At 53.4% G+C, this 22,166-nt stretch overlaps 2 protein-coding genes across 2 annotated transcripts in view; both read right to left on the reverse strand.

Annotated features, from left to right (window-relative positions):
- The window catches only part of AXIN1 (axin 1), an 82,974-nt gene extending 77,755 nt beyond the window's left edge, over positions 1–5,219 (reverse strand). Inside the window, exons 1-2 of the mRNA XM_066561028.1 lie at positions 5,138–5,219; positions 263–389 (exon numbers count right to left, since the gene is read on the reverse strand). The gene's annotated coding sequence lies outside the window, so the exon portion shown is untranslated. The remainder of the gene's footprint in view (positions 1–262; positions 390–5,137) is intronic.
- Positions 5,220–16,258: 11,039 nt separating this feature from the next.
- Positions 16,259–22,044, reverse strand: MRPL28 (mitochondrial ribosomal protein L28). The gene is made up of 5 exons (XM_066560801.1): positions 21,709–22,044; positions 21,467–21,619; positions 18,737–18,871; positions 17,432–17,518; positions 16,259–16,655 (listed from the first exon to the last, which is right to left on the reverse strand). The coding sequence occupies exons 1-5, from the start codon at positions 21,994–21,996 to the stop codon at positions 16,575–16,577; spliced, it is 744 nt and encodes a 247-aa protein (XP_066416898.1). The 5' UTR covers positions 21,997–22,044; the 3' UTR covers positions 16,259–16,574.
- Positions 22,045–22,166: the final 122 nt, after the last annotated feature.

The following is a 22,166-nucleotide window of genomic DNA, read 5'->3' on the forward strand; positions in this document are numbered from 1 at the left end:
TGCTGCTTTTGGGGAAAGGTTCCCATATCTGGCAGAGCACAGAGACCCTCACAGACCCCTGCTAGATCTCTGCCACATCCATGACCCTGACAGATCCCTGCCACATCCCAGACCCTACAGCTCCCCTGGTTTTGATCAAACTTCTCTGCCAGAAGCAATGGCACAGGAGCTCAGCCAGCACCACCAGTGCCCAGCACTCTTCATCCCCAGCCAGTGAAGGTGAGCACCCCCAGAGACACCCCACACACCTTCCTGCACCCACCTTTGGGGCCCAGCCCGGGCCTGTGCCCTGCACTGCTGCCTCTCCATGCTCCAGACCACCAGGCTCGCTGCTCCTCTTGGGGTGCCAGGGCTGGGATGCCATCCACACACATCCCAGAAATGTCGCTCTGCAGAAAGAAGAGATGTCAGCTCGTCCCTGCTGGGACCACCCTGCCCAGGAGAGGTTTCTAGGGGAGCTGGGCCAGGCAGGGACACCCTGTGCTCCCCACTCACAGGAGTGGAACCTGTTCCCATGGTCCTGAGGGACACACTTCACATCTTGCCTCTCTGTCAGAGGGAGATGTTTGGAGCAGGGTGTGCTCTGTCTGGAGCATGGGGCCTCTGGAGTGGTTATCCCTGCTGGAATGGTCCCAGCTCACAGAGCTGAGGCAGGAGGGAGCAGCAGTGGCAGGGAACAACCCCGTCCCTGTTCCAGAGCCCCACTGCAGAGCCAGGGCCCACCCACCTGCCCAGACCATTGCTCCAGTGTCCCCACAGTAGGATGGGATGGGATGGGATGGGATGGGATGGGATGGGATGGGATGGGATGGGATGGGATGGGAAGAACACGAGGAGCAGATCCATGGAAACAGCTGGTTCCTGCAGCAGGGTTATCCCAGAGCAGCCTGTGATAATTCAACCTGCTTAATTCTGTTGGGAAAGATGGATTTCCTTTAGTCAGCCATCAGTGACTGTGACCTGGGCTGCTGGAAGGTGAGGGAAGGCTGGTCAGTGCAGAAATATTGCCTGCTCCACTCTCACAGACCTGATTTGTAATGCTGGGCAAGATCTTCTGGCTTAACTGTGGTCACCAGCTTGGCTGGCAAGAGCCCCTCAGTGCTTGGTGGTGCCTTGATGTGTGTCCTGCAGCCCCAGGATTTCCAGTGTGACCCTTTGGACATGATCTCCACCAGCAGAGCAGCTTGGAGAGCTGGTCCCCACGGTCCTGGCTCACTCCTCCTGGAGGGTCACCTCTCCCTTAGAGATGGCAAAATTTTTGAGACAAGGAAGGCCTGGTGTCTATGTTTTGGCTAATTTTCCACCTCTGGCGGCCAGGCAGTGGCCAGTTGGACACGCCGCTGTTTCTGTGTTCTCTCCTGGGATGACTGTCGCTGACGGTGCCTCTGCTTTGACGAGGCTTTCCCCGGCTTTGAGGCAGACGGTCAGGGAATTGCTCTGTCCCGCAATTCTGGTTTGTTGTGAGTCCACCTAGTGGCCCACGGCTTTATGGTCGGCTTTGCCGGGTGCAGGGAGGCTTGTGAGGACATCTCGGAAACGCTCATGCATCCAGGGCAAGCTCCAGAAAGAATTTTACCTCTGCACGGTGCCTGAGGTACGGTTTAGGTCCCAACTCACCGTTGTCCTTCACCAGGAGAGCTCTGAGCCCATGAAGTGACAACAGCAGCCGAGGTTGTGGCTGGTTTGCTGAGGTCCAAACCCCAGCAGGGTCCAGCCCTGGGCAAAGGGACCCTGTGATCACATTGGGCACTGCTGAGGGAAGCCCCACAGCATCTCCACCCCTTAATTCTCCTGCAGAATGATTTTCTCAGCCTCGAGCTCCTCAGACAGGTCAGTGGGTGCCCCAAACGCTCCTCTGAGTGATCCCATACCCTGGAGAAGTGCTGGCTCTGGGTGCCCAGGCAGCCCAGCAGCCAGAATCTAATTGCAACTGGCAGCTAATTGCCAGTCGTGGGCTCCTGGTGGCTGTTTGTGCCAGGCAGGACAGCTGTGCTGGCAGGAGGTCACAGTCTGCCAGCCAGAGCCCTTCTGTGGCACAACACGCTGTGTGTGCTGCAGGACCATGCGTATTCCAGGCCAGGGGGACTGGCCAGCCCCAGCTGGGGGACCCCCAGTCCTGGCAGGAACTTCTGGGAGGCTCTGCTCCTTCAGCTCGCTGGTAGGATAGCCACAGAGCCTCTGGGATCTCCCTCTACCCACACAGAGACTCCAGCCTCCAGCACCCCTTTCCCAACCTCCTGCTTGCCAGCAGCACCTTGAAAATCCCCAGCTGCAGATGGGGCTGCTCTCCTTGGCTATCTTCCCTCTGAGGTGGCCCTTCCTTGGAGCAACCATCCTGTGCCACCTCTGCAGCAAGGGCCACCCCTCATGGCTGAGCTGGGACCCCTGGTGTGTCACCAACACCCAATGAAGGTGGCCAGGGCTCAGCACCAGCAGGTCCTGGAGCCCCTCCACCCCCAGTGACCTGCCCAAGGGTCATTGGAGGTTTCCCTGGGGCGTTCCTCCTCCATGGTGGGAGTGGGTGGAACAGGAAAGGCTCAGCACTGATGGACACCAGCTGAGGTCCTGACCAGCCAAAATGCTGGACACAGCCCAGCAGTGCCTGGGGCTGACCTGCTTCCTCCTGCAGGGAACAGTCCTGGCTGATGAGCTGGGGGTGACATTTGTCCACACATTCAGGGGAGAGTCTCCAAACTCTTCTGCTGCTTTAACTGCCCTAACACAAGCCCAGCCCAGGGCTTGGCATTGACTCCTCTTGAGGCTTTCCAGCATGAGGTGAACAGATATGAAAAGTGTTAGTCTTATCCTGACAGAAAACTGGAGAAATTGCTCACAAAATCATTTACTGTGGGAGGAAGCTCAGAGAAGTGGGGCATCTCTGTATTTGGAGGGATCCAGGACTTGCTCCACAGCCAAGGCAAACAGGCACTGGATGTCAGCCATGGGATTCCCTGTCCCCTTCTTCCAGCATTTCTGGGCCTGTCACCCATGCTCATGACTTGGCAACTCTGCCTGGCTGCCTCTCTCCTAAAATCTCCCCTTCCTGTGCCAGGCAGGTGAACCACAGCAGAGCCAAGTCCTCTCCAGGACAGAATGCCTGGGAGCTGGGGGAGTTGTGGAATTGTGATCATGAGCATCCCACTTTCCTGGGGAAGAGATTACTATAACTGCTCCTTGGAGATGTGAGCATCAGGCCAGGCCTCTCTGAGTGCCCCATCTCCTCCAGAAGCCAAGCCTTGGGCTGTCTTCCACAGAAGCTGCTTCCCAGCCCTTTGTCCCCTGTCCCCATCAGGACATGGAGGCTCCTGCCACTCCCTTGCTCTGCAGGGCTGAAGACACCACCTGGTGTCCAACCAGGTCGTGTCCAAGCACCTCATGTCCAACCATCTCCCACCCCTCGTGTCCCTCAGCCTGGGCAGCTCCTCTTCCCCACAGCAGGAGCTCACAGCAGCCAGACCCCTGCTGCCTTGGCCATCTCACCTCAGGGCTCTCCTGGTGCTCTCCCAGAGAACAGATTCCCACTTTGATTGTCCTGTTCTCCCAGAGAACAGATTCCCACTTTGATTGTCCGGCATTCTCTTACCAGTGCACCTCCTGTCAGAAGTCCTTCCATGGACACATGCTGGCTGGCACAGTGACCAGCCTCCAGACAACCCATAGCTGGCAAATGTGAGCAAATCCAACCTTTGGATTGTATTGTATTTCATCCTGATTCTTTACAGTTACAGAGGCTCAAAACAGGAGAAAACACATCTGGAAGCAGATGTACAACTCCAAATCTTGGACTTGTAGACCTTGCAGAATCTCCAGACCTTGGACTTAGACTTTTCCTGTTGGCAGCATCTTCCCTAGTGTGCCAAGGCCATGTCATGGAGAACATGTGTCACAGAGGACTTTGGTTCCTCTTCCCACACTTCTGTGACTCTCCAGGGCTGTGAGGTGAGTGCTCATGGTCTTGGGTGACCACCCTGAGGGCAATGTCCCACCAGACACCAGTCAATGCCAGAAGTTATCCCAGCCCACCTGAGCTTTGGTCTGCAGTGGGACATGCAGCAGAGGTGTGTGCCCAGGAGGTCCATGTCTCCCTCTTCACAACAGAGAGGTATTTTCAGGTCTCCAAAGCTGAATATCTTTAGCTCAGCCCATTTATCTTAGTCTTGCATTCAACAGCTGCCCAGAGACCCCTACCATGAAAATTCTGCCTGATGGAAATGAATGATTCAGCCTGAATTCTTGTCCTCTGTCTCCCAGGTGATTTGTGCTCCTCATGTGTCAATGTGGCCTGGCAGCTTCTGTGCTGGGCAGACCTCTGGATGGACCATGTGGAGCAGTTGGGAGTTTTGGGAATGCCTTGGTGATGATCAGAGCAGCTGTCTGGGCTGGGCAGCGAGGCTCAGTGAGCCCCCACTGCTCTTCAGCCTTCCAAAGAGCTTCTGCTTCAGGGTGGCACCCACATCCCTGACTCCTGTCTCTTGGATGCCTTGGTGGATCTCAGGATGGTCTGTCCAGGGCTGGTGACTCACGGCTTTCTCAGCTTAATCACTGCTTGTGCATCCATTCCCTGCAGGAGTTTCTGGCATTTAACCCTGCTGGAGGAGTTCTGGAGGATTCCCAGTGTCTGTGAGTGCAGTAAGAACAGAACAGCTTGACACAACAACAACCAAATCCCTGTGAGGCTGTTTCCTCCCTGGGTCACTTGTGCCTGTCAGTGCCTTGTAAGCACTGTCCCAGTGGATGAATGCCTGTGCCCACCTCAGAGAGCATCTGGGGGTGCAGTGAGCCCCCCACCCTCTGGAGAGGGACTCCTCTGCTGTCCCTTGTCATGAGGACAAAACCCTGGGCAAGCCCTGTCAATGCCTGTCCAGCCATGTAGTTCAGAGCTGTTTTCAACCACTGTGGGCCCTCCTGCCCTGCCGTGGGCCAGGTGTGGACCCTCACCCAGAGCTGCCCCAGGGGAGCCCATTGCTCAGCACAGGCCATACCCAGTGCCGGGAGGGGTGGGTGGCCAGGGTGCCCTGCTCACCTGCAGCACCCACAGCTGCCACCTCAACCCCTCTCAGCTCATTCCCACCAGCTCCCACCTTCTCCTGCCCCAACACCCCCATCAGCCAGGCTGTGGTCCCCACTCGTGTCCCACCTGCCCTTTGCTGCTGCTGGTTTTGTTTCCTTTCCAGGTTCCTTGGCTCTGGTCTCTGCTGTGTTGTGTTGGGAAGACAAGGCGAGTCCAGGTGTGATCTCCACTTCTCCTCCCCACAGCGCCGGCTCTTCACGGCATGGACACTTCTATTCCCACATCAGTTGTATCCCATGTCCTTAGAGGAAGGTGATTCCCCCATCCCAGGGCAACAGCACCATCCCAGTGTAAATCCCAGGCCATGGCTAATTTAAGGGGAGCCATCCCAGCTGCCAACTCCCCACGGGAACCACCACCCCAAAACCAGGCCCGGAACCAACCTGGCCTTGCAGCCCTCTGTGCCACCGCTGCCCTGGGGAGGCACTGAGGGGAGAGGGTCCCACTGAGGTCCTGGCAGGATCTGGGTGAGGTTTCAGGGCTGGCCGGAGCTGGGAACATCCCTGCCCTCTTTGTGCTCCCCTGGTAAGCAGCGCAGTGCAAATATCAGCCGCGTTCTTTGAAATGAAAACAAAACTGATGAAAGTCGGGCAAATCCTCCTGCTGGCCCCTGCTGCTGGCCCGAGCAGTGGCTCTTTCTGCCGCCGAGCCGGCTCCCGCAGTTATCAATACATTATGTATGCTGGTGTCCGTCGGCCAGAGCCTTTTGTTGATGCTGAATATGTCCTGGCCAACAAAAGTGGACTGGATTAGCCACAGTGGATTAAAAGATTTTCTTCTTGGAGTTTACCTAATAATATAACAATTGACATTGAAGGTCTCTTTGAACCCTACACGACTCTCTTATTTTACCATCTGTGAGTTTGCTCTCGGTGCCGCTGATGGGGCTGCCGGTGGTGCCGGTGGTGGGAACGCCGCCCGCAGCCAAATTTATCTCTGAGCAGAAGAAAGCAGCCCGCGTTTGAAGGGAGGCAGCAAGAAGAGAAAGTGGCACAACTTCTGTCCTCCTGCCTTTGTCCTCGGCCCTTCTGCTGGTGGCTCACCAGGCTGGCGATGCTGCGGTGTGAGGAGAGATGAGACCCAAGGAGTGGGCTCCAGCGGTGGGGAAGCCACCCGCTCATCTGCAATTCGAGGTGTCTGGAGAGGTCCCGGGCGGAATAAGCTCCTTTATTAACCATGAATTTTGGGAGAGTTGTCGAACTGTGAGCCAATGGAGTTTGCTCGTCTCCGTTCCAGCTGTTGGGATCTGGCCACTGTCCCTGGTCTCCATTGCAAGATGGGTCAGGCAGCAGCGGCAGCGACACCGGGAAACATGGAGGGCAGCGGCAGCAGGGGAGGAAGGCTCCCCCCAGCATCCTGCAGCGCCGCTGGCCCTCGCCCCCTCCTCCGGCACACCCTGGCGTCCCAGCCTTGGGCTTTGATCTCATCCGGGGGGGGCTCCATTCACAAGTCTTTCATTGCAGCCTTTGGAAATATCCGTCCTCAGAAGTCGCCAGTAATGAGATGGGGAGACGATGAGCAATTTAGGCGCCGTTCTTTCTCGCTTGCGTTTTTATCTCCATATCCCCCCCCTTTTTTTTCCCTCCTTTTTTCTTTTTTTTTTTTTTTTTTGCAAAGACACTTCTGGAGCGGTGCCGACTTTGTATGGGATCACCGCACCACCCCAGACCTGCCGGGGGGGCAGGAATATGGGGGCTCGTGCCTCTCAGCCGGGGGCCTTTGATGAAGCTGCTTTGCGAAATTTGATTTGAAAGGCCTACGATGGCAATTTGGGGAGAATGGTGGAGCCTTTCTCCACCCGCCTGTCTTTGTCTCCCACCCGAAGGGGGCTTCCATTGTGGGTGCCGGGGCGAGGGGGTCGGGGCGGCGGCGTGGGTGGGGTGGGGCGGCGCGGGGAGCGCGGCGCGGGAGAACAATGAGCGGGAGATGGGGAGAGTTGGATTCTCACCTGCCCGGGCGTTCGCAGTCCGCCATGACGGGAGCAGCCGCCCTGCCTGCCTGCCGCCGGCCGCAGCACTTTTTTTCCCCAGACTCTTGAACCTATTTCCCTTTCTTGGCAAGTGCGTGGCTGGAAGATGGGAATCTTTACTTTATATTGCAGCTTGGGCTTCCCAGCCTGATTGGCTGCAGCCAGGACCAAATGCTGGTCCTTCCATCCCATCGTCACTATGGCAACCGGCCCCGTTAGGCACCACCGATTTACTTATAATTGCTGGGTAAATAGTCAAGACAGGCCGCTTTCATCCCGCACCCAGAGATTGCTCTTCCTCATCTCCTTTTTTCCCTTCTTTTTTTTTTTTCCCCTTGGAGGAGGAAGCCCTGAAGAGCAGCAACACTTAGGGAAACTCTTTGAAGGCTGTTGCAGGAAGTGGTGCCTCCCTTGGCCAGCCTTTCCCATTGCTCCTGCTGCACAATGCCTCAGTGCCAAGGCTTTCCTGCACCATCACGGCTCATCACCATCAACCCTCATCATCCTCCTCCTCAAGGAGCTCGCTGGCTGCAGACACACGATGCCCTATCAGCCGTTTCTTCTGTTTCCCATGGGGATTACACACTGGTTCATCCCAAGAGCCAGGATGGGGCCAAGATGTCCTCCATGACCTCTTCCCCCCTTCCCCACTGCTGCCATCGTGATTCCTGCTCATAGCACTGGTGTTTTCTGACAGGGAACTGGCACTGCCTGGATCAGCCATCCCTTTTCCTGGCCTTGTGGTGCTGGCTGGAATGAGGAGGTGCTACCTTTGGCCATGCTCATCCCTGGATGCTTCCTGCCTTCCTGCTGAGCTGCTCCGAGCCAGGTCTGCGAGGCCCAGAGCCTCCCACTCCTCTGGAGGGTGTTGACCATGATGGACAGAGCACAGGGCTGGACAGCAGTCCTGTGATGTGGGCATGGGCTCATGCTCATGGCTGAGCAGGTCCTGCAGGCGGGAATGTGGTCCTGGCTCCACCCTCATGGTCCAGGGATGGATGTGGCAGCCAGAGAACAGCAAACAGCCCAGCCCAGCCCTGCTGGCTGGAACCAGCATGAGACCTGCAATGTGCTTCTGTGGGTCATTACTGGCACCAAACAGCAGTTCCAGGAAAGTGGGGGAAAAAGGGGTCTTAGGGAGAACCTAAAGACTGAAGAGATCTGGAAAAAATGGACAACAAGGCAAGAGATGAAAGCGTGGACTTGAGGGAAAGGAAGCCGAGGTCATCTTCCCTTTTCCTCCTCAAAGCAATCCAGAGAGTGGAATCCTTCAGGGCAGCTGCAGGAGGAGCACGAGGAGACTCTGCCCAAGTTCATTATTTTGTTGGGAGAACTGGGCATTCCCACCCTGGGGAGCAGAGAGGAGACAAAGGTGACCACAGATGTCAACGAACCCAGCTGAGAAGAGAGCAGAAAGGAGCTGTGGAGCTGCAGGTGTGTCAGGGCTTCTGAAGGAACTGGGGGAGAGCAGCTGATCCTCAGACAGATCCTACCTACCCACTGCCAGAAAGAGTTGTCTGGAGCCTGCCACATGTGATAATAAATTTCTTTTTCACACATCACAGGGAGAGCCTGGAAAGGACAGGTCACTGACCCCGACAGCAGTACCAGTGAGTTGGCAGAAACACTCCTGGAAATGGGGTTTGTGGGCACCAGAGTAAATACCCTCCATCTGGGAAACTGGGGTGATTGTAAAGGGAAGCCTGTCTCCTGGAGGAGCAGCAGCAGTGAATGATGCCCACAGTAAAGCTCCCATGGGTGTGCAGAGGGCTGGTGACAATGTGGTCACCAAAGGCTTCCAGAGAAGTGGAGGAGAAGGGGCTGGCTGGTGCCTGGAGCAGCTGCTGCTGACAGTGCTGGTCCCAGTGCTGGGCAAAGAGCCCACCTGGGGCCAGGGCAAGCAAAGGGAGGTACCAAGGGTGGGCTCTCCCCGCCCACGCTCATCAGCAGCCGGCTCAGGGTGGCCGGGAAGGCTCAGCTCAAACATTCCAGCCGAGCACTGCATCCCCCAGGGCAGCGAGTGGGGCCACAGCAAGGACGGTGTCCCAGCCCCAGCCGTGCTCTGGGGCAGGGATGGCTGCTCCGAGCTCTGCTGGGCACGGGGGGCAGGTTTGGGACTCGGGGATGGGACTCGGCACAGCTCGGGGTCTGTTCCCGGTCCTGCCTGGGGCTGCTCTCCTGCTTGCGCTTTCTCTGTCTATTAAAGGCAGCGTCTCTCTGAAGTGCTCCGGGGTTTATCAGGGTGGGGATCGCTCCCTGTGCCCTGAGCACGAGTTGGGACTCCCGGGTAGCTGCAGGTCCCCAGCAGGGGCAGCTCCCAGCGGCGCTCGGGCCGTGGCGCAGAGCCCGCGCTGCCCTCCGAGCATCCTCCGAGCATCCTCCGGCCGCTCCCGTTCCCATGGCAACTCCCGGCTCGCAGCTCCGAGCCCGCGGGTTTGGCCACGGCCATCACGGCTTCAGCCACACGCAGCCACTGCCAGCTGCCTTGCCAGGGTGCCCTCACCTTCCAGCCCCTCCTGCCCCCAGGACCTGCTGCTCCCCCCACACAGGAGCCGCTGCCTTGGAGCCCCCACTGCTGAGGGGCTCCACAAGCCCCTCCTGTTGGGGAAGGTGAAACAGGAAAGCCTTATAAATATGATTGTCTGGCAAAAGATTTTGAGAATATAGAAACTATAAGCAAGATTGAAATGAAAGCAAGCTTTGAGATACCTTAATTACTGAACAACTGGAAAACAATGGCATGGCCAGCTGAAGGTGATCCCCTTTTGATGGAACAACACCCTCTGCTTGCAGACAGCTCTAAGGGTCAGAGCAGACCCTACAGCTTGGTAGAGGAGGCCCAAAGAGGAGTTTTTTAGGGTTTAAAATGTAATACAGTATGGTAATGTAATAGGCTGTATGTAAATGCAATAAGATTTGTATATTGTACTAGACTGGTTAGTGAGAATCAGAATATTCAACACAGAAGAAGATTTATTGTATTGGAATGGGAACCTCATGCTCTTACCCTTTTACTCTTTTACCTTTTTTACTCCCTTACGCTCTTACCCTCTCACTCTCTCACCCTCTCATCCTCTCTCCCCCTCTCTCCTCTCTTAGTCCTGCTCTGAGCTGTGGCTGCAGCTCCCAGCAGGGCCCTGCCCCCAGGCCCTTTGCAATGAACCCCAAGTTCCATGACCTGGCTGCAGAGATCTCTGTCTCCGTCCATCCCCACCATCCTACCCCCCGATGCTCCTACACTTCCAACTAAGTATCTTTCCCAGAGCCTTACAAAGGCCTTAATTCACCTTGTTCTTCAGCATATCATGCAGAAGACAGGAAAAAAACCAACCCAATAAAAGGTGACACAGCATTCAAAGAAGAGAAGGGAGCTCAGCAGGACAAGTGGGTCTGGGTATGAGTGATTTTCACAGTACTTTCAACTCTGCACATCCCAGGACCAAGGAGATTTCAACTCTGCACATCCCCTGCATCCAAGGAGATTTCCCTCCATTTTTGGTGCTGGCACACATGTTCCACACTTTAAAACAGTGGTAGAGAACTGCTGTGAAAAGAAAGAGCCACAGCTAATGACTTCTGGAGGAAAAGCCTTGCAGCAAGACTTGAAGCTCAATAGACTGAGAGGATAAAGTGTGAGAAAGAGGAGAAAATCCCATGGATGGCAAAATTCTGCACAGGGAGCAGAGCATGACAAGGTTCCATTCCCAGAGGTGGAGCAAGGCAGCTTAAAGCTAGGAGTAAAGACTTTCCACCCCTTGAAACCTTCCAAATCCATACATGACTTTTAGGGGGAATGATTTAACAAGCTCAGGTCCTCCAGCAGCCTCCAAAGTCAAGGGACAGCACCGTAAGGAATAAAATGAGCAGCCATAGACAGTTATGGGCTGTGGGGGCAGAGTCACCTCACATCCAGTGGGCAGGTGAGACTCACCTGGGAAAGTCCACCTGGGTCTCACAACACATGCAGGAGGGGGCTGTCAAGGAATTTAAAGGGCTGTCAAGGAAATTAAAATGCCTTGGAATGTGTGAGCAGTCTCCATGGGAATAAATACCTGGCTGAAGCACAACAATCCTGGCCCCATCCATGCCTGGAGCACTGGCAGAGAAATCCCCTTCCCCCTGCTCCCTTTTCCCTAACATGTCCCATCCTGTTTGCTTCCTCCACCTCATTCCACCTCTGCTTCTTGGGGGACACATCCCTGGGGCCACCAGGGCACAAGGACCTGCTCAGAGCAGCCACATCCCTGGGTACCCAGAGGCCCTGTGAGCAGAGCCCACCTCAGAAATGCCATTTTCTGTGTTTGAGTGCTCTGGCTGGCCTGAGCCAGCACCATTTCCATGTTACCATGGCAATGGCTGCCTGGAAATGTGTGCAAGGGATGCTCAGAGCAGCAGAGTCCAGCCAGGCAAAGGCCTCTGTGGCCAGCCTAGAGCTGCCATGGCCACCCCCCTCAGCTCTTCCTCCTGCAGCCAAGGAGCCCAGCCTGAGCCCCTGGAGTGTGCCAGGAGAGGGGAATGGAGGGAACTGCCCCTGTTCTGTGTGCCCATCTCCCATGTGCAGTGTGGCATATGGAGATTTTTTTCGGCTTGTTGTTTTTTTTTTTTTTTTTTTTTTTCTTGTTTTTTCTTTTTCTTTCTCATGACTCCTTACTGTAACAACTAAGCCCCAGTGTTCCTGTCCCTCCCTCTGCTCAGGCTCAATCAGACCCTGCCTGGCTGCAGGCTGGTGTCACCCCAGGGAGAGTCCCCCCAGAGCCCTGCCACCACCAGGCCACCACCGTGCCCTGACACACTGGCCATGCCTCGTCCCCTGCAGGGCTGGGGCAGCTGGGCAGGACAAACAGCGTGTCAGGAACCAGCAGGGCTGGAAAAGCCAGTGGTCACTCCTGGAGAGCCACCAGGACCTTCTGCTGGCCACAGGCAGCAGCACCCGAGGCTCCCAGCCCCAGGGATGCTCACACAGAGCCAGGTTGGTGGCTGCTCCACTTCCCTGGGCTCCAGGTGATCCAGCACGTGGCCAGTGACTCTGTGCTGCCATCCCTGCCTGCAGCCACCTCTCCTGGAGGTGATGCTTTGGCACACCAGCAATTCCTTGGGAGGATGGGAGAAGACAGAGCACAGCACGTGGCAGCAGGAGGAGCTCAGGCAGGAGGGTGACTGTCCATGCCCCAGAGGAGGGAGGGAGCAGAGCTACTGGACTCCCTTCCCTCCAGCCAGCACCTGGGAGCTGCTCTTCCTCAGACTCATCCTCTCCTCTCTGGCTGCTTTGCAGGGAGGAGCTGCAGCACAGAACAGTGAGCTTGGGAGGACCTCTGGAGGTCTCAGCCCAGGCTCCTGCTCCAAGCAGGGCTCCAGGGCCTCACCCTGTCCTGAAAACCTCCACCTCTCCAGAGCCTGTCCCAGACTGCACCACCCTCCTGTGGAAGTTTTTTCTCAAATCCAGCCAGTGTTTCTCACTACCCATGGGCTCCTGTTCTTCCCCCTGCAATGAGCCCAGCTCCATCTTGATCCCCAAAATCCAGAATGGTTTGTCACTCATGTGGTAAATATCCATCAGGATATTTGCTACCATTTCCTGATCCCCAGAGCAAATTCCAGGGAGAGAGCAAAGCTGTGGGGGGTAAGCACAGCCCATACTTCCACCTCCAACAGCCTGAGCATCCCAGACCAGCTGTCTGGAAGGAATTGAGTCCTGTGGATCTGAAAACAAACACTGCAGTGATACTTGAAAGGGTTTGCTGGAATTGTCCAAGTGAGTTTCTAAATCTCATGTCTCTTTGATTAATGCCATAGGATGGGGGATTATTTCAGGCTCCATTTTGAGCTGTGCTGACACCAAGTTTGGGCTGATTCACACCCCTTTGCAACAGTGATTCCAAACCAAGAGCCTCCAAGCCAGGAGGGAAAGGCAGCTCACCTCTGAGACCACAGGAAAGGACATACTGCTTGTGCTATTGCTCCCCAGATATCCCTTTTGTTTGAATACAAAGGGGCTTGTTGGGAACTTACAAGGAAAATCTGTTTAATTCATGAAGGTAAACAGGTAAGAAAATGTTTGTTGAGAAGCAGAGCCTTAATCTCAAGCTGGTTTTTTGATCAGTGACTGTGACTTGCTGGGAATAACAAGTGAGACAGGCAAAATCCAAACATTGCTTCAAGATACCAGCAAACACCAGAATTCAGAACCACCAAGTCCCAAAGAGCAGGATTAGCCCAGTCATCCCACCCAAGGCCTCTCCTGCTTGGATGTTTTTTTCCCAATTAACCTTTTTCTCTGCTTTATGACTTTGCAGTGTTGGGTTTGGGGGTGATTGCTCCTTCACAACTGAAACATGGGCCCAAATTTCATATTCCAAGGGTCACTTTCATATTTGTGGCTTGTTGGGACTATTAAAGAGAGTGGCATGTTTTTGATACCTGAGGAATGAATGAAACAGGAATCCCTCAGTCCTGGATTGATGTCCCACTTCCCAGTGCTGGTGGCTGACACAGCACACGTGCCTCTCCCAGCCTCTCATCCATCATCCTTTCACTGCTGTCTTGATGAGATCATTTTTCACCATTCCCCTCTCCAAGCACTGCTATTCCAGCCTGGTCTAACTCTGCCAGATCCAAGGTGACCCTGGCAGGGCTCTCAGGCAGTTTGTTGGGGGCTGTCACATCCTTGCCAGCCTGGTGTTGGATCCTCCCCATGTTCCACCTGTTTGGGTCTGGCTCTGGGCCAGCAGCAGAGCCTGGTGACCTTTGCAGAAGGCTGAGGCAGTGCTCGGGTCTGAGCAGGGCTGGGCAGCCAGGCCCTTCCTCTGTGCAGGGGTGGATTTTCAACTTCAAGCTGACAGCACCCTATTGCACCCTGGGTTTGTGGCATCTGTGGCTTCCTAGGAACATGTGGTCATGGCAAACTATCAGCTCCTCTGACCCCCCCTGTCAGGGCAGCAGGGGAAACATTATCTGAGCCCACCCAAACAGGGGAAACCATCCCTCAAGCAGCTCCAAACTCTCCGGCTGCAAAATCAGGACAGAACTAATAACACAGAGCCCTGAGCTGTTCCTCTACCTCCTCAAGGCCACCTGGCTGTGGGGTTTGTAGCCCAAACTGCCCCAAATGCTGCACAGGAGTTGCCTCCCCACCTTGAGACATTTGCTGCTGTGCCCAGCAGCCCTGTGTGCTCCAGCTGTGCTTCCCCTGAGGCTGCAGCACCCCTGGTCCCCAGACTGCAGCTTCCCTAAAGGCAGCAGAGTAATCCATGAGAGTACATCTTTGGGCCACATCCAACATGGGTGCAAGGAAAGGAGCAAGGGGAAGGTTTCTCCACAAAGGCAGGATGGCAGAAAATCAGGATTCACCATATCCCAAATAGATCCCCCCAGAGAACCTCCTGCAGCTCCAGCTGTGCTCATGCAGTGCCCCCCTTAGAACCCTCACCCCCAGCAGGACAGGAGCTCTCCCCAAAAGCTCCTGGTACCCCATGTCACCCACCAAGCAGAGCCTTCATCCACCCCAGATGGTTGTGCCCCAAAAGTGTGACCCAAACCCCTCAGCAGGTGGGGCTGAGCTCCCCAGCACAGCTCACTAACCCTGGGGGTACAGCCCTGTTTGTGTTCTAAGTTGCTGACCTCTACATCTTATTTTGTAAAAATGTAGTTGAAGTCTTTGCTGCTGTCTGGCAACATGCTGTGCTCATGCAGTGCCCCCCTGAGAACCCTCACCCCCAGCAGGACAGGAGCTCTCCCCAAAAGCTCCTGCGGCCCCTTGTCACCCACGGAGCCCTCCTGAGGCAGCAGATCCTGCAGATGTCCCGTGAGCAGCTCTGGAGCTCAGTCAGGGTCCAGCCATGGAGGACACACAAGCAGAGCCACAGCTCCACAGAACCAGAACCTCCCACCCCTAGGACAGAGCAGCAGCTGCTCATTGTCCCCTCAGCCACTTCCAGCAGCTCCTCAGTGCCCAGGAGCTCAGGGGCTGGGCATGTTCCAGAGCAGGGCCAGGACAGAGGCATGGCTGGAGCTTTGCTGGGAGCTGCATTAAAATGCATGAGCTGAGCTGGCCCTAATGACGAGCAGAGCTGTCACACAAGGAGCTTGTCCCAGCTAATTATCTCTAACGAGGGCAGAGTGTCAGGGTCCCCGAGGAGCTGGGCAGCAGCTTCCCACTCAGCTCAGTTGCAGCAGAGAGAGAAGATAACCAAATGTCATTGTGCTGGCCTAGCTGCACTGTCATTAATTAGGCAAATATGACCTTCTGTGCCAGTTTGCTCTTGAGAACCTGGACTTGCTGGGGATGGAACATACAGGCAGGCTGGAAACATCCCAGCTTCTGCCACCCAGCCTGTTCCCCCTGTGCCCCTGCAAGAACAGCACAGCCCTGCCTGGCAGCCCCAGCCAGCCCTACCAGCCTGTGCCAGGCTCCTCTGCAGGCTCAAATACCCTTATGGGGACTCCAGCCCCTTCTCTGTCCTGAAGAGCAGCAGAGAAGTCTGGTTTTCATGAAATGTTGTTGTTCAGATCCCATTCAAGTCTAGCACCTCCCTCAGCCAAGCCCCAGCACTGCCCTGCCAAGGCTCTGTGCTCACCCAGAGGCTGCTTCTGCACCATCCCCAAACCTTGCAGGCACTGCTAATCTCTCCTCTGGGGTCCTGCTCCATTCCAGCACAGAGGGCAGAGCCACACTCTGCTCTACAAGGCCAGTTTCTCTCTTAGCAGTCCTTATCACAAACCAAGGCAGTGCACTTGCCCTGATGTGCCAGAGAGGGGGAGGGCAAAGTCTCTTCCACAGAGATGAGCCACACAAGGTTCAGCCTGCAGGCTCTGTGCTTGCCCCTCACCTCAGAACTGAGGGGAAAAGGGCAGAGGCTGATTTTGATCCACCCAGAAACTCACTGCACCACCACAAAGCTTCCAGACAACACCAGGGACTCCCAGTGCTGCTCATCAGCCTGTAATTATGGCAAGTACTTTGCAGTCCCTTGTTGCCAGACAGCAGCAAAAACTTCAACACCCACTTCAGCCACATCTTTACAAAATAAGATTTAAAAGTCACCAACTTACAATAGAAACAGGGCTGTAACCCAGGGGTTAATGAGCTGTGCTGGGGAGTTCAGCTGAGGGGTTTGGGGTCACACTTTTGGGGCACAACCACCTCAGGTGGATGAAGCTGGGGATTGATCTAAGTTACATTGTGTCTCACATCCCCTGCTACAACACACTGATAAAACAAGTATCAGAGAGAAGTTTACTGCTACTGATACCAAAATGTGTATTTTGTATCACAGATCAGCTCTCAACAGCAGCCAACTGCTGGTACAGGCACAAGATCCAAGCTGAGTCAGTCTGACAAGGACTCTCAGAGCCACAGCACAGAAACTCTTTCCTCAGCCCACAGGAGCAGGTCCTCAGTGAATTTAGGCTCTCATGGCACTTCAGCAATGTGGTTTTCACATGGCCCCTTCCCCAGCAGCCTGGTTCAGGCAGCAGAGCCCCTGAACCCCACTGCTTTCTCTGCAGCAGGGGTTTTGCTGCCAAGGTTTCTTCCTTCTACTGCTTCTGTACTGCCTGCTGCTCTCTCAGCTGGCTGACAAGCTCCTCAGCATACACCTTGAAGAGGGGAACAGGGTCCTGCAACAAAGCAGAGAATAAATCATGTGAAAGGAGTGAACCTGAGCAGCAGCAAGGGGAAGATGTGACAGGGTTTTATTCAGGGGCTGAACAAAGCAACCTGCTGTGCCACAGCTGCTGCTCAGCCTTCCTTCCTTCCTTCCTTCCTTCCTTCCTTCCTTCCTTCCTTCCTTCCTTCCTTCCTTCCTTCCTTCCTTCCTTCCTTCCTTCCTTCCTTCCTTCCTTCCTTCCTTCCTTCCTTCCTTCCTTCCTTCCTTCCTTCCTTCCTTCCTTCCTTCCTTCCTTCCTTCCTTCCTTCCTTCCTTCCTTCCTTCCTTCCTTCCTTCCTTCCTTCCTTCCTTCCTTCCTTCCTTCCTTCCTTCCTTCCTTCCTTCCTTCCTTCCTTCCTCCCTCCCTCCCTCCCTCCCTCCCTCCCTCCCTTTCTTTCACTCTCTCTCCTTCTTTCACTCTCTCTCTCTCTTTCACTCTTTCTTTCACTCTCTCTCTTTCACTCTTTCTTTCACTCTCTTTTTCTTTCTCTCTCTCTCTCTCTCTCCCTTCCCTTCCCTTCCCTTCCCTTCCCTTCCCTTCCCTTCCCTTCCCTTCCCTTCCCTTCCCTTCCCTTCCCTTCCCTTCCCTTCCCTTCCCTTCCCTTCCCTTCCCTTCCCTTCCCTTCCCTTCCCTCTCTTTTCCCTTCCCTCCTCACACTGCCTGCCATCAGTGTGTCCTGGAGCCTATGGAGAAGCTGCATGTGCAGCCACAACACCTCAGTGCTGAGCACTGCCTCAGGAAATCACCTTTTTTTCCAGGAGCCTCTGTTTTTCTATGGCTTCTTCCAAACTCAAGCCAACCCATTCAGCTTCTTCCTCTGGGATCACAAATTCCTGTGATAAAAGGAGGAGAAGGTAGCACAGTCTCTGCAGGTGACCAAGATCCAAATCCTCTCTGTGCCCAGTGTTGGAACCCTGGTTACTGAGAATTTCAGACTTTCTGTGCTCACAGGCACTGACCCCAAGAGAATACTGCATTTGACCTGAGGCCATGGAGAGAACTTCCAAAATTTAATGACAGAACCAAAATTATAAGTGTGTATTTTAAATAGAAGTGCATAATATCACATAGTACAGAACTTAAGAGTTTAAAGTTTTAGATTATAGTAATATATATAAAACCAGATAGAAGTTTTAGAACAGAAGATAGTCCTTCTTCTTCACAGGTTTAGGTGGTATTGTATATTATATAATATATTATATATTATAAACAATATGATTATAAATACTATTATTATAAATATCATAATTATTGAGTGGTTTTTTGTTTATCGGTTTTTGTTACATTATATTGTAAATGCTTTAAAGCTAATTATTTAAAATTACTCTTTGTGGGTCTTATAATGTATTTTTCATAGTTATATTTTTCTAAAGTATTTAGAAATTTAGTATATTTTTATTTGTAAGGCTATCTTTTGAAACTTGTTTTTAGTTCTATTTCTCTTAACAATGTTTCTTATTCTATGGTATTTTTAAGCTCATGTCTCTTATCTTGTCACTGTGATATTTTCTGAAAAATCCCTTCACCAGGATTTCTTCTCCTGGGAAGATGAGAAGCCTCAGCTTCTCCATGTTTTGCTGCTCTGGAATGTGGGTCTGGAGATTGTTTATCCAAACACGTGAATTGTTTTTAATTAATGACCAATCACAGCCAGCTGTGTCAGACTCTGAGGAGTCAGTCACGGGTTTTTTTTATTCATTCTTGTTAAATCTTCTGATGCATCCTTTCTCTTTCTTTAGTATAGTTTTAGTATAGCATAATATATATGATATATGATATGATATAATATGATATGATATGATATAATATAATATAATAATATATCAGCCTTCTGAGGACATGGAGTCAAATTCTCATCTCTCACCTGGTCGTGGGGACCTCACACCACCACACTTCTCTTAAGGTTTATATATAGATGTATATTATGTGAGATTTTTCTTAGGCTTTGAGAATTTTTTAAAAATTTAGTTTTTACAAATTTATTTTTGACATTTCCCCGTGTCTCTTGGCCAGAAGCACGAGAGGAATGCACGCCCAGGAGCTGAGCCCACCTTGTACTTGTCATAGATGGCCTCTCTGCGGGCTGGGTCGTGCGGGTGCAGCGCGGGGTCCCGCCGGGCCAGGCGCAGCAGCATCGTCCTCTTCAGGTCCATGCCCAGCTTGGAGCACATGTCAGCTCTGGGAGTCTGCAAAGGTGTTACACAGGTGTTTGCCCCTCTGCTTGGGGGGAAACCCTCTTGTAACAGTTTGATGGTACACAGGACTTTGTTGGTCTTCAGCTTGTTGTTTTTTATAATCTTATCTAAAGCTTTGGCACGCTGTCTGTACCAGATTCAGCACACAGGGAAAGCACTGCAAAGTGGTTATAAGATGTACAGCTTCAAGGTCTTTTAAAGTTGTTTCATCTAATTAACTCTTAAAAGGCACTTCATTTTTACTTTTCTACTAACAACTCATCTCTTGCCTGTTTATGTAACTTTTGCATTGTGGCTTTCCTCGCTGTGAAAAATGTGGATTTCATGATTGGCTTTTTGCAAATATTAAAATGAATATTATATGTGTTCTGTTAGAAAGTTAGGCTGTATTAATTTTCTTAAGTAGTGTTAAATATAGTTTTAGGTTATAACAATGTTAAAATAGAGACTATGCTATGTAAGATACTTTTTTAAAGAAAGGATTTGCAGTGAGATAGCAGCCACAGGACACCTGAATCTTTCAGAGAAAGAGAATTTATTGCCCTCTTATCAGAAGAAATGAACTTCTTCCTGCCTTGCTCAGCCCTGAAGATACAGTCAGGATTCAGAGGAAGAAGTTGATGATGACCAGACAGAATCCTGTATTTGAATGGAATTTATGCATCATGGATGAGGTGTATGAATAGGCAACAGGCTGTTGTTTTTAAGGGTTAATCCCCTGTTAATGTGGACCCTTTTTCAGGCTTCTTTTGCTTCTTTTCTGCCCAGGAAAAGGTACCTGGACGTCTGTAACTCTTTGTTTTTATTGTCTCATATTGTCCTAATCCAAATTGTCCACATTTTTATTACTCTAATTATATTATTATTTTTATAACCATTTTATTACTATTAAACTTTTAAAATTTTAAAAACAAGTGATTGGCGTTTTTCACACTCACCTAATTATTTTTGTGCTACTAACACTGTGGAAAATTGAGTAGATAAAGAAGAAGAAGACAGAGACAATGCTCAAGATCTTCCATTTTGCTTTGGTCTACATCTATACTAAAAATCTCAAAAGCTAAATTTCTCACCCAGTGACAAACTATACTACTGTCTATTATCTCTTTCACACTTTGGCAGACTCCACTCTATCTCAAAGTCTTGCAAGCCCTCTCCATGGACAAAGGTTAAAGTGTTTCTCTGGGGGTCAGAGCCCCTCAGAGCAGACAGAAAAATATTCCCTGTTGTGGAAACTCAGGGCACAGGGAATATTTCCCTGTCTGCTCTGGGGTGCCCTGACCCCCAGGGGAGCACTGACTTTGACCCTCATTCAGGGAGAAAGTTTCCTAGACTCCAGAATAGACCAGAATCCACTAAGGTGTGAAGTAAATTGTAGAGAGTAGTGTAGGTGTATCACTTAGGTGGGAAATTGAGGTTTTGGGATTTTTTAGTATGTTGTGGATGGAAGCAAGATGGAGGGCACAAGGTGTCATCCTGGGTTTCTTCTTCATCCTTCTTCCTTCTTCTTCATGGGTTTGGGTGGCATTTTGTAATTGGATGGAAAAGTCTGCATTGGGGGCTCTTTGGGATCAGTTATTGGGTTAAAAGGGAAAATAACCTAGATGTCAGTTCTTAATTGGATAGCTTAGCTTTAAAAGACTTTGTAACAGGAGATTGTTGGCCATTTTTGTGGTGCTTTTCCAGTGTGCTGAGCCTGGTGTGGACAGCATGCAAAACTCTGGATAAGATAGATAACTCTAGATAAGATAATAATAAACAAGAACCTGAAGACCAGAAAGATCCAGTGCATCTCTCTTTCCTGACACGAAACCACTCCAAGAGGGTCTCCCAAACAGGGGAGCCCCCTGGGAGGGCCCAGCCAGAGTCCCAGAAGTCGGGGAATTGGCAACAGGAACCCCAACACCCTGTGCCCTGGGCTCCCACAGGGTTAGGGACCAGCCAGGGGGCACAGCAGTGCCCAGCACACTGCCAGCACTGCCAGCTCACCCACAGCCAGCACAGGCTCCCAGGACACACGTGGGGAAAGATCTGTTGGATTTGTTCGGACAATTTGATCACAGCTCTGAGTTTTTGTATCAAGGGCTGCAGTCAAGAGAGAATTAAAGGCTGGGAGCATTAGAGCTGTGCTAGAGCATTAACAGCAGCAGTTGTTCAGCCTGGAGGAGAGGAGGACACTGAGGGCAGAGCTCAGGGGGGCTGCAGCTCCTCCCCAGGGCAGCTCTGATCTCTGGGACAGGGACAGGGAATGGCTGGAGCTGGGCCAGGGCAGGTCAGGCTGGATTTTGGGAAAGGTTCATCCCCAGAGGGTGCTGGCACTGCCCAGGCTCCCCAGGGAATGGGCACAGCCCCGAGGCTGCCAGAGCTCCAGGAGAGCTTGGACAATGCCCAGGCACAGGGTGGGAGTGTTGGGGGGTCTGTGCAGAGCCGGGGGCTGCTCTGGATGATCCCTGGGAGTCTGTTCCAACCTGTGATTGTCTGTGCCCAATTCCAGGACTCCGTGCCTGCCAGCCGAGGCTGAGGGCACTGTGGGCACAGCCCGGGAGGATATAGAAATCGGTACCTTGAGGATGTACAAATCGGTACCTTGAGGATGTAGAAGTCGAAGCCGAAGGCGGCGTCGATGAGGTCGAGCGTGCGCATGGTGACGGTGATGGTCAGCGTGGCGTCCAGGATCTCGCTGTAGAACTGACGCTTGAACAGCTGCGGCTTCCACGTCTTGGGCAGCCTGGTGGAGAGCTGGGCACGGCCCGGCCGTCAGGGGCTGCCCCGGGGGAGGCCCCGGTGACACCGGCCCGGCCCGGCCCGGCGAAGGGCGCAGCGCTCACCTTGTCGTTGCGCGCGTAGCGGAAGCCGCGCACCCATCCCTCGCCGCCCCAGAGCCCCTCGTTGGCGGCGGGCGGGAAGTACACGGGCACGGGCACGTCCTGCACGCGCTCGCGCTGCCCGGTGCGCGGGTTCCGCCGGTAGCGCAGGCCGTGCGGCTCCCAGTGCACCGGGGTGGGCGGCGTGTCGTCCTGCAGCGAGGCCAGGTAGTGCTGCGGCAGGCGGGCGCAGATGCCCTCCCGCATCCGCATGGCGGCCCAGAGCCGCGGCGGGAAGCGGTGCAGCGGCATCGCCCCGGCCGCGCGCCCCCGGGCCTGCGTCCCCGGCCCCGCCGCCGCTTCCGCTTCCGTTGGCTGGGGCGGACGGAGCGCGACGGTGGCCGGGAGGGGCCGCGCCGCGCCCGCGTTTCGCCCCGGCCAGCGCTGAGGGCAGTCCCGGGGCGGCCTCGGTGGGGCTCGAA

Source organism: Molothrus aeneus, chromosome 16 (assembly GCF_037042795.1).
Source record: "Molothrus aeneus isolate 106 chromosome 16, BPBGC_Maene_1.0, whole genome shotgun sequence".
NCBI classification, from domain to species: domain Eukaryota; kingdom Metazoa; phylum Chordata; class Aves; order Passeriformes; family Icteridae; genus Molothrus; species Molothrus aeneus.

Coding starts and splice junctions, on each gene's coding strand:
- MRPL28 (XM_066560801.1), bottom strand. CDS start 21,996: ATGCCGCTGCACCGCTTCCCGCCGCGGCTCTGGGCCGCCATGCGGATG. Junction 21,620..21,708: donor GCTACGCGCGCAACGACAAG/GTGAGCGCTGCG, acceptor GGCCGTGCCCAG/CTCTCCACCAGGCTGCCCAA. Junction 18,872..21,466: donor TCGACTTCTACATCCTCAAG/GTACCGATTTGT, acceptor ACACCTTTGCAG/ACTCCCAGAGCTGACATGTG.